Source organism: Eriocheir sinensis, chromosome 3 (genome assembly GCF_024679095.1).
Source record: "Eriocheir sinensis breed Jianghai 21 chromosome 3, ASM2467909v1, whole genome shotgun sequence".
NCBI classification, from domain to species: Eukaryota; Metazoa; Arthropoda; class Malacostraca; order Decapoda; family Varunidae; genus Eriocheir; species Eriocheir sinensis.
In genome coordinates this window covers 1,367,842-1,379,869 of record NC_066511.1, presented here as the reverse complement: position 1 = coordinate 1,379,869, position 12,028 = coordinate 1,367,842, and the positions used below count along the sequence as shown (strand labels likewise).

The 12,028-nt window shown below is 45.2% G+C and overlaps 1 protein-coding gene across 1 annotated transcript; it reads right to left on the bottom strand.

Moving 5' to 3' along the window:
- Positions 1-9,584: 9,584 nt before the first annotated feature.
- Positions 9,585-10,250, bottom strand: LOC127003073 (uncharacterized). The gene has a single exon (XM_050869498.1). It carries the CDS (start codon positions 10,203-10,205, stop codon positions 9,585-9,587), a length of 621 nt encoding a protein of 206 aa, XP_050725455.1. The 5' UTR covers positions 10,206-10,250.
- Between the last annotated feature and the right edge of the window lie 1,778 nt (positions 10,251-12,028).

Here is a 12,028-nt window from a genome sequence, read left to right as displayed (position 1 = left end):
TTTGCTTTCATCCTCTTTCACTGACCAGCCTGGTGAACAACCCTACAACTTTGCTCTCCTCAGTTTTCTAGTGCAGTTGGTTCAGCAACCTATTTGTATCCCCGACCTCCTTGAAGAAATACCCAACATTTTAGATTTCTTCTAACTTCTAGTCCTTCAGCTTAATCTGTCTAATTGTTCTCTCCTTTGAGTTTCTCCTATAACTCTGCATTCTGTTCTATCGTTCCAGTACAACCTCTGGACCCATTGAAGATATCATGCTTCTGGTTCGATAAAATGACCTTAGGCTTAGGATGTACTTTTCCGATTTCTCGTGGAATGATTACTGCTTCCAGGACAGAGAACCCTCTGTGTGGGTCCAGAAAAGTACGGAGATGATGGTCTCTGGAATGGAGGCGCACATTCCACATACTTTTTATACTTCTCATGCTAAACAGCCCCTCGTGGTATTAAAGATATATGCAGCTCACAGGAGGAACCCCTGCTAATTATGATCTTCACCTTTCCGCCCGAAGACTCGCCAAATCTATATTCTTCGACTCACCGAATACATAAGGCCCACCTTTGACCTTTTTCGACAAAGCTTAAGTTAAAACAATATTTTTTTTAGTTTCATCGCCGTTTGGACGGTTTCAAATGATAAAATGTCTACCATATTTCTACTGGGAAGGCGCGCACCGATTCCCGCATGTCATTGCTGTCAACCATACTTTCTTGGCTTTAGGAGTCAAGGAATACGAATTAAGACTTTTGAGGTACAAAGCCAATTGCTTCATCCAGAGTTACAGACAATTCAGGTGCATCATAAAAAAAAATAGACAGCAGTGACGGCTAAACGGTTATTGCCTCAATCAAACTGAAGGATCCAGGAACGGGCAATGCCTTGCTGGGAAGCGGTTTCTAAAGAGCACGATGGTTTGTCATATTTATAAATTGACTACTCGATATGTTTCTAATTCTTGCATCTTTAACAATGATTATAATTTAGCTTAGATATTACAATGCGTGCGATATTTGTATTTGCGGCACCCATATTGTTAGATAAGGTCTACTGAGATAAGGGCTACTGACTACTCGTTACGATTACCTTTATAATAATTGTTCTTTCATGCCTAAGCGTCGCTCGACTCTTATTCCTAGTGTTTGTCAAGGTTAGATATTTTATCTATATTAATATATCTAGCATGAGATTCTCCACAGGAGCACATAACATGTTGTTAAGCCCTCTCCTATACCAAGGAGTAATGTTAGATCCTTTAAGGAGTTTCAGATTTTTCTACTTGAACATGCGCTCGATATGTATGATATGATGTGAAAAGATTGTACTGCTGCTATGCAATAGAAGGAGGAGGATGGAGTTCACAAGCTGACGTTCATGCTGTAATCACGTTTCCTTCTTGGTGAAGACATTTTTTTAATACCCACTTGTAACTAATTAATTATGGCAATAAAGGAAAAAGATCCATAACCGCCATTAAAATAAAATAAAATAGATTTCATGAAACTTTCCCAACATTTGCAGTGCTTGTTCAGCTGTTGTGGCGTGCTACGCACTGGAACCATATAGTTTATTGTCTAAAATGCAACAGTAAATAATAATACTTGAAATTTTCATTATTCATATTGCATAATACATGCAATGTGAGTGTCTTTTACAAGTTGGCGTCCATTGTACATGCAATGCAGCTCATAGCCATTATCTCGGCTCAACCAGATGGCCCTATCCCACCGGTGAGGGCGAATGGTAAGAGAGGCTTTGGAAGAATTATGTTTCCTCGCCATATGAAGGATATCGTAACCTAGAAACGAGACTAAACAAATTACATGCAATAAAGAATGAAATACATAATTATGGAGAAACGGCTTTCAGTTAGGTAGTAAAAGAGTAGCAAATCATTGCAATTAAAGCCTGCTAAATTAAAGGGGCTAATGGGCAAGGGAAGTAAACAATAGTCAACTCGTTAAAACCTAGTTGGCAGGAAAATATCCAGTCACAAATGCGAAGGGGAGCTATAAATGGCAATTCACTGTTCGAAAGTTATAATTGCTCCAGAAGAGGGAGGAAGAAGCCCCGTGGTTTAAGAAGTAGCTTGGAGGAACTAACAATTAGCGAGAGACAATGACCACAATAAAAACATCCGGAAAACAAGATGTCGACACGAAACAGATTTTTGACCCTTAGTGGAATGAAAGAAAAGCGTGTTTTGGGGTGCTTTCGAGTATCAACACAGTGTAATATATAAACGGTATTTCTAAGGAAACTATTTTATGAGTGTGTGGGGGAAGGGGGGGTACTGGTGTTGGTGTGGGGTGTGCGCGCGCGCGTGTAAGATAATTAACAAAAATGGTTCGTTTGTTACAAGTTTTTAGTGTACTTTCAAGGTGGTTCGGGTTACTGTTTGTTTGTTAAGTGTTTGTTTAAGGCGCGCACTGTTATCTCACTCGTCAGGACCGGAGTCACCGTTACCTGTTTCTAAGTTGATTGTAGTAGGTAAGATAACACAATAGCCTTGAGTTAAGTGATGTAGATGATGTGTGGCCGAGCGGAAGCCGTAGTTCAATTTGTTCACTTAGTTATCTCTCTCACTAGGACATTAAAAGGAGTGTGGTTTTTAGTATAAAAATGGTATTGGCAATTTTACACAATAGTTACAAAGTTTATGTGAGCGGTCGCACGAAGATAGGTAGCACACCCAGAGCGGACCTTGTGTCCCGTGCCCTCGCCCGTCTTGTTAACCTCTTCTCGGCGCTGCTCGCTCGTTTTATTTGCGTTGCTGGTTCGCCGGAGGGCTGTGTCTTCCGGTGATGACTGGCCGGAACTTACGACGTTCCGGTGCTGATCCTTATTGATTTAGAGTCAGTCCAGCTCTATTCTCACGACCATAAGCGCCTACGTGACCACTAACAGCCTGTGGTGACACTGAGCTTGTGTTTCGACACATACATTCATGCAGTCATATGTACATGATAATATATACATTACATCGCTCGGTCTCCTAAAAGTCGCAACCCCGCGACTCACCCGACCTTTTAAAAGTAGTATACCTACCCATGTTACAGTCTCGCAATGTGTACTAACTCAGCGGGATGTTGCAACATTTGCCTGAAGATGGTTGTACAAGTCAGAGCCCGCTTAACAAGGCAAAACAGGGGGATGACAATGATGACAAAAATATCCTCAGGAACAAGAATAGAAGGGTTATGTACATATGGAGCAAGGTAAACTGGGCTAGAATCATGGATGTGGAAGCTGAGTTATATTCCGAGGAAACAAAATAATAGCTCGAAAAATTATTTACATGATAAATTCTAGAAAAATTAAATTGACTAAACAGTCATTAGAATATATGGTAATGGAGGTATTTGGAATAGTGAAAAAGAAAAAGGAAAAATCCTCGAAGAAGATCTGCTACAAACTGAACGTTCCCAAAAGTAGATACACAAGTGCTTTAATCCTTCCTGCAAGCCACTTCTATGGCAAACGGATTGATTGAATCACTGAACGCAGGCAGCCTAGTAAAGAGCCAACAGGCTTTCTGCGGCCTGCTAGTCCATGTTTCCATGTTTCGAGTCACACCTTGACACAAAACTGTCGCAGAGAAACACTCATCCGTGGCGTGACAATTAATTTATCAGTGTCGTTACCCTCGGCACGACTTGTGATACAGGCAGGGTCTACAACGACATAAATTATGAGGTTGTGTGAAAATAGGTAATGTTATCCGTAGAGTCTCCTAAGGAAGAATAATAGTTACAATGTGATAATAAGGACAATTCTGGAGAGCCTTAGAAGCATCGGCTGTGTAAGCACCACTAACTCCTAATACTCCGTTTTCCAGGTCTACAATACTATAAAAGAAAATCCTGTCACGAAGTTGTGAAATCACCGTTGTAACAAATCTCACTGAAATATATAATTCCAGCATAATTGATTAAAGTAATTCCATCATTAATGAACATCAATTAAAAAGAAAAAAAATGATTAACTAACCCGGGTTTCCCACACACGACCCTGAGCAAAGTGAGATGTTCTAGGTTTAGTGGTGGGGACCATAAACTCCCAGGAAGGACTCCCTTTTGATTGCCGACTTGAGAGGTGTCCTGATAACCCTCAGACCGTTTCTTATCAATTTCTGCAACATTTGCGGTCTTCGTTCCAATTTCCATACTGTGGAGCACCATCTCTCCTCTAAACCTCAGCTTCTCTTCCTCACCGAAATTCAGGTCTCGGCGGCTACTGACAGCAATCTACTCTGTTCCCTCCTACAATCTCTGTCATAAATTTCAATCCAAAGCTGGATGTTGCGCCTTCGTGCGCAACGACATCACTTGCTCTCGTGCCCACGACCTTGACTCTTCTGAATTTTCCACCATCTGGCTAAGACTTCATTGTCACTTTACTACTAAGTACATCTGTGCTTTGTATCTCTCACCTAACTACCAACTATGTAAAATTCTTTGCCTATTTGAACTCTAAAGTGGAGCACATCTTGACACTCTCCTTCGCTGTAAATCTACATCCTAGGAGATTTCAATGTTCACCACCAGCTCTGGTTTTCATCCGCTTTAACTGACCAGCCTGGTAAACAAGTCTACAGCTATGCTCTCTTCAATGATCTAGAGCAGTTCGTTAAGCACCCTACACGTATTCCCGACCGCCTTGGAGAGACGCCCAATATTCTAGACCTCTTCCTAACCTCTAACCCTTCGGCTTACTTTGTAAAACTGTTCTACCCTTGGGCTCCTCCGTTTCCAACCTTATTTCTGTATCTTGTCCTATCGCTCCTGTACAGCCTCTGGACACACCGAAGAGGCGGTGCTTCTGGCATTTTGCTTCCGCTCGGTGGGCCGTCCTGAGGATGTACCTTTCTGATTTCCGATGGAATGATTACTACTTTCAGGAAAGAGACCCTCTGTGTGTGCCCAGCGCATCACTGAGGTGATCGTCTCTGGAATGGAGGCACACATTCCTCGTACTTTCTCTACCCTTTATGCTTAAAAAAGCCTTGGTTTAATCACGCTTGTCCTCGTGCTATCAAAGATAGCCAGAGCCTTCGCACTCCTGCTAATTATGATCTTTACATTTCCGCCCGGAATCGTGCCAGATCTATTCTTCGACTCACCAAAAATACTTTCATCAATAGAAAATACTTTGCTTTTTCTACTTCTTCCAAAGACGTTTGGCACCTAGTCAAAAATATCTCCTCCAATTTCACTTCTTCATCTTTCTCTCCTCTCCTTAATCCTGACGGCAGCACTGCCGTCACATCTATTTTTAAGGCTGAACTATTCTCTCAAACTTTCTGTAAAAACTTCACTCTGGACGATTTTGGGCATATTCCTCCTACTCATCCCCCCTCTGACTCCACTATACCTGTTATTAAGATTCTTAAGAATGGTGTTTTCTATCCCCTTTCTGGCCTCAACCCACAGAAGGCTTATGGATCTGATGGAGTGCCTTCCATTGTCTTTAAAACTGTGCTTCCGTGCTGACACCCTGTCTGGTCAAACATTTTCGTCTCTGTCTGTCAACATCTACCTTTCCTTCCTGATGGAAGTACGCCTACATACAGCCTGTGCATAAGAAGGGTGACAGTTCCATGGAATCCCTCAAACTACCGTCCTATAGCTTTATTTTCCTGTCTTTCTTTCAATCTATCTATAACTGGAAGATTCATTTTCAGGTAGGTGGGTGGCACCCATCATCCATCACCAAATGTCTGCTTCCTTCCTTAGGGGCATACAAGAGGTGACTACCTGAAATGGTTTACGGTATACCCGTAAGCTATTTTCACGCCGGATGGTAATCATATAACCAAATCCACCCCTCTGTGGGTGGTTGGCCTCAGCACGGACATGATGCCATAAACCTTTGTCCGTCTTGTTCTCTTCCTTCTCGTTTTTCTTTTCCTCTCTTCCATTTTAGGAGTGGGCTGTACAGAGATTCCATAGTCGTACATCCGACCTTCAGTTCCCTGTGCCACTTTTCCTTCCTCTGGCTGATGTTATCCAGAGCTTTCTTTTCCTATCCTTCTCACTGCTTTTTTTTCTTTGAATCGCAATCCCACGTTGTGTAGGCAGGGCAATGGGATGAGTGGTGGCAGTGATTTTCCTTCTTTCATTTTGTCCCCGTGACTGTCAGGTACCCCTTGTAATTGGCGACCTGGGGGTATACTATAACAATTGCCTTACCTGGTGTAGCGGCTCCTCCAGGTGGACCTTAGTTTCCGCTTTTTAGACTCACTTTTATGGAGTTCATTTTATACCTAATTTTTCATCACTCTTGCCGGTGATATTCACCCTAATCCTGGTCCTAGTCAGTACTGTAAGGCTTTGTATATAGATATTCGGGGCCTGAAGGTTAACTTGAAAGATGTCGCAGTAGCTTCACCTAATTATGATATCATTTTTTGTTCCGAGACACTCGTTTCTAGCTTTAGACATGTCTCTGAGATTCTGATTCCTAACTTTAATGAGACTTTTTATACCTAGACGTGACTCCATCCCTAGAGCTCGGGGAATGGAGCGCTTCGCGCATTTCCAAATTTGAATGCGGCTGTCATGAAATGATGCTAGTGAAAATTTGTAGCCGTTTTAACAACTATTATATTTTATCTATCTATCGCAACCCTGACCTCGATGATAGTATCTATGACTCTATGTTAAATTATATGGCTTCAATTCAAGAATCAAATCGAAAAACTTTTATTTTTGTCAGTGATCTTAATGCACATCATCAGCCATGGTTAAATTCAATTTCACCAACTAATCAACACGGTCGCGCTGCCCTGGACTTCACTAATCTTGCCGGTTGTGACCAACTTGTTCAAAGTCCAACTCACACTTCGGGTAATTGCCTAGATCTTCTAACCGATGCCCCCTCAGCGATGTCTGTACAAGTAGTCCCTCCCTTTGGCAGTACAGACCACTCTGGCTTGTCTATTAATATTCAAACCTCTTTTCCAATTCCAGATGAGCCACTCTCGCGCAAAGTATACTTGAAGCCACGTGCCAACTGGGCCGGTGTCATTGCCGATTGTAGTAACATTATCTGGCGGGACGTTTTTCAGGCTGATAGTCCAGTCGATGCCCTTAACAGTGTGTTAGTTGAGATAAGCGAAAGAGAAATTCCCTCTAAAATTATTCGTAGTCGTCGTAAGGACAAAGCCTGGTTAAATGATGAATGCAGACGAGCCCAGCGTGAAAAGCAAGTTGCCTACTGTGAATGATCTCGACTGCGCTCACACGAGACTTGGGAGAATTATTTTAGTCTCCGTTCTGCAGCCCAGCGTATATATTCTAATGCTGAGGATGAGTACAATGAACACCTTAAAAATGTTCTGATTGGGACTTCTCAGCCACATTCATGGTGGTCAGCTCTTAAGCAGTCCCTCTTTGGTGTGGATTCAAGCCTACCTCCTCTGTCCTGCACAGATAGTTCAATCTGCAATAGCTCGAGGGATAAAGTTAATCTTTTGGCTTCTACTTTTAATTCAAAACAATGTAATGAAGTATTGGACCTGCGTCCGTCCTGTCCCCAGAATGTAAAATTAAGCGCTATTGCCTTTAAGTCATCAGAATTATTAAGATACCTTAATGACTTGGACTCATTCGGCGGTTGTGATCCTTTGGGATTCTTGCCTCTGTTTTACAAAAAGACAGCGTTTCTATTGGCTCCAAAACTGGCAGTTATTTTTAGAGCTCTGTTACGTAAGGGTTCTTTTCCAGTATGTTGGCGTACTGCTAATGTTACCCCGATACCTAAGGGATCCTCACCCTCTATTCACCCCGGTGATTACAGACCCAACTCCATAGCCCCGGTCTTGTCTAAGATCTTTGAGCGCTTGCTGGCCAAGCGTCTCACTCGTTTTTTAGACACAAACAAATTATTACCTTCTAGTCAGTTTAGTTTTATAAAAAGTATCAACACCTCCGACGCTCTTATCTGCATAACTCATGACGTACAATTTGCTCATGATGCTGGTTATGAAACTAGCCTAATTTCACTTGATTTTAGCTCCGCATTTGATCGTGTTAACCACAAGGCCCTTTTGTTTAAAGTCAGATCTCTTGGAATTGGAGGCCGCTTCCTTCAAGTTCTTTCCGAATTTCTAACTGAGAGAAGGCAACTTGTGACTGTTGATGGCTGTTACAGTTCTTTTAGTCCAGTTATATCTGGTGTTCCCCATGGTAGTGTCCTGGGACCCCTTCTTTTTATTATTTATACATTTGACATGTGGTGTGCAATCGAGTCTAATATGGTTGCATATGCTGACGACACCTCTATATATGCAGTAATTCCTTCCCCTCAGGATAGACAGAGAATTGCCAATGATCTCACTCGCGATGTGTCTAGGATTCTGTCTTGGTGTGGTCGGTGGGGTATGAAGCTGAACCCGAGTAAATCCCAGTTTGGTTCTTGGTAGGTCGCTTTCCTCCTCACCCTGATATTGCGGTCAGTGGAATACCGATCCCTAATTGTTCCTCACTGAAGTTGTTCGGAGTGACCCTTGATCCCAAACTCACTTTATTGCACCTGCGTTCACTTGCGTCGGCAGTCTCACAAAAAAAGTTGGTTTGTTGCGTGAGTGCAGTCAGCTTTATCCCTCTGGATGATGTAAAAAAATGCTTTACTCTTCCATACTACCTCATTTCGAGTACTGTCATTCCGTTTGGATTTCTGCAGCCGAGTCTCACTTAAAGCTGTTGGACAGAGTGTTCAACCAGATTAATTTTTTTCTTCCGAATCTCGAGATTAATCTTCGGCATCGTCCCTTGGTGGGATCATTGTCTTATTTTTTTCAAAATTATGTCTAATATCGACCACCCATTGCACCGTTGTTTACCTGCTATCTCACAACCATCGCGTGCTACACGACACTCCTTGGGGCTAAATGACCGTTCCTTGTCTTTCGACCGATGCAATACATCACAATATTCCCGGTGTTTCATCGCAGCGACCGTCAACCTGTGGAATACACTTCCTAATGTGATTATTAATTCTAGTAATTGTGAAACATTTGAAATACATGTAAATGCCTTTCTTCTCTCTTAGCTCGCTACCTACTAGATTTTTCTCCATCTTCCTATTCTTTGCTTTCTCCTTCATTCTGTATTTCCCGATATCGGTGAAGTGTCGCCCGCTGGGCCTTTTGGCTTATAGTATTCGTGCTTTCCGGCGGGTCACCTTCATTGATTTATATAATAATAATAATAATCTATCCACTTTTGAACTTATATCTGATCGCCAGTATGGGTTCCGCAAGAAGCGTTCTACTAGTGATCTTCTTGCTTTCTTAACTGACTCCTGGTTGTTGTGTAGTTCCGTAGTCTTTCAGGAGTACATCAGGGATGAGTGAAAGATCCAGGTATAGTAGTAGGTCCTTATTGCTACAAAATACGGTACAGGGAATACAGAGACACGGCTCCTCTCCGTCAGTGAGGATAGCCGGGCGCCAACTGAGATGGGCAGACTCTGGCTGAGTTGTCAGACGTCGCTGCATATCCTATCTTACAGTATGTATACATCTATGGATATACAAATTCCCATCATACATCTCCCTCCCCCCTTCACGCTCGTAGTTTCAATCTCGAGCGGACTGCTCGCTGGAGTCTTGCAGATCGACGGGGCTCAGCGGGTCATCACCGTCGGACTCACGCTGGGGAAGGGACTCTTCACTGGGATACTGCACAGGGCGGAGGAAGCGACGATTCCGCCAATACACCCGGCCACTAGGGAGACGCACTTCATAGGTCCTCAACCTGCCGATGCCCATAATGACCCCGACCTTGTCCCAGCGGTGGGATGTCGGGTCCTGGATCCTGACGTGCTGGCCAATCTTCAGCCTAGGAAGAGGGTGGGCATGCTGGTCGTACCGAGCTGTAGAATCCTTGGCACGGGCAGCTGCACGGCGGTCGCAGTCTTCAGCCTTGGCCTGCCAGTCCTCGGAGAAGGAGTGCGGGTGGGCAGGGACACAAGATCTTAGTGGACGTCCGAAGAGGATCTGGGCCGGTGAGCGTCCAGTGAAGTTGGGAGTGTTGCGAAGTTCCAATAAACCTCGGTCGAACTCTTCACAGTCAATATTGCCGGAGGGCGCTACCTTCATTATGAGATGTTTGACGGTCTTCACTGCGGCCTCGGCATGACCATTAGACTGTGGGTAGTGCGGGGAGGTGACTACATGCCGGACTCCCCATCGGTCCATGAAGTGCCGGAACTCTTGGCTGGTAAACTGGGGTCCTCCGTCGGTGCGCAGGCGAAGGGAAACACCAACCTCTCGGAAGTAGCGGCAGAAGATCCGGATGGTAGTGGCATATGTGGTATCACCATGACAAGGGACGACAACGGGCCAACCTGAGAGTCTGTCGACGACGACCAAGAAGGACTTCCTGCTACGACAAAAAAGTCGGCCGACACAGATTCAAAGGGTCTAGTAGGGTTGTCGTCATTCAGCAGAGGTTCCTTCTGCTGGCTAGGCTGGAGAATCTGGCACTGCTCACAGGCTTGAACTGTGTTTGCTATGTCAGAGGTGATTCCCGGCCAGAAGACAGTTTGACTCGCCCGTCGCTTAGTTGCCTCAGCGCCCCGGTGACTGTCATGTAAGCGGGTCAGGGTACGACGACGTAGGGCGGCAGGAACCACAACTCTCACGCCATAGAGGACGAGATCACCGTCGGCGTAGAGTTCGTCCCGTATTTTCCAATATGGGAGCAAGGAGTTGTGAAGGTCATAGCGGTTTGCAGGAAACCCTGAAGCCACACAGTTGAGCAGACGAACATATGCAGGGTCAGCTCTTGCTGCTGCACGGATTTCCTCGAGGGTCTTGTCATCGTCTTCCTCTGTCGCTGTGACGGCCCTCACGGTTACTACGGTCCTAAGGGAGACTGCCGCTTCAGTGCACAGTACCTCGTCTTCAGGCGTAGGGTGGCTGACTGGGGCACGAGACAAAGCATCAGGAATGCAAAGTGTCTTGCCTGCACGCCACACTGCCGTAAAGAGGTAAGGCGAGATCTTCTCCTTAAGACGCTGGAGGCGAGGGTTTTCCACGGCATCCAGTGAGTAGTTATTCAGTATGGGTATCAGGGGACGGTGATCGGTCATCAGAGTGAAGTTTTGTAGTCCCACCAAGTAAAACCTGCACTTGGCCATCGCCCAGACAGCGGCGAGCATTTCCAGCTCGATGGTGGCGTAACGGGTTTCAGCATCGGTAAGGAACCGAGAGCCACACTGGACAAGTCGTAGATGACCGCTGCCGTGGTTCTGAAGTAATGCGAACCCCACTCCATACAGGCGTGAAGCATCTGTCTGTAGGATGGTAGGTAGGGCCGGATCAAACGATGCGAGAACTGGTGGACTGGAGAGCGCTGTCTTGACTCGGCGGAAGGCTTCGTCATGATCCGCTGTCCACAGAAACTGTCTCTTGGGGCTCAGCAGAGGACGTAGAGGTTGTGCAGCAGAGGAGATGGCAGGGGTGAACTCAGCTAACTGATTGACAAGACCTATGAACGACCTGAGGTCTGTTAAGTTAGCCGGGGTGGGAAAGTCCCTGATTGCAATGACTTTCTCCTGGTCTGCCGCAATGCTAGCCTCAGAGAGCTTGAAGCCGCAGAAGTTCACCTCAGGTGCGGCGACCACGAACTTGTCCTTGTTGAGTGTGATCCCAAACTCGCGGCACCTGGTGAGTACTTGGTGAATGCGGTGGAGGTGTGTACTGTAGTCTGCATCATACAGTAGAACATCATCAACCACTTTGACACAATTCTTGACACCTTGAAGAGCCATGTCACCGCGAAGGCAAAAGGCGTCGCCTGTTGCCGCGAAGCCCATCGGTCCCCTGCAGTACTGGAACCGGCCGTAGGGTGTTATGAAGGTAGTCTAGTGCTGGTCCTCCTCAGCTAACTCGATCTGCCAGAAGCCGCAGAGAGCGTCCACCGTCGTGAAGTAGCGAGCTTTGGGATCCACGCTACGAATGGCAGCAAAGGGTGTAGGTGACGGGTGGGCTGGGCGGGACACTTGCTTGTTAAGTTT

What these genes read in the sequence shown, in the direction of transcription:
- LOC127003073 (XM_050869498.1), bottom strand. Translation starts at nt 10,205, where the DNA reads ATGGACCGATGGGGAGTCCGGCATGTAGTCACCTCCCCGCACTACCCA.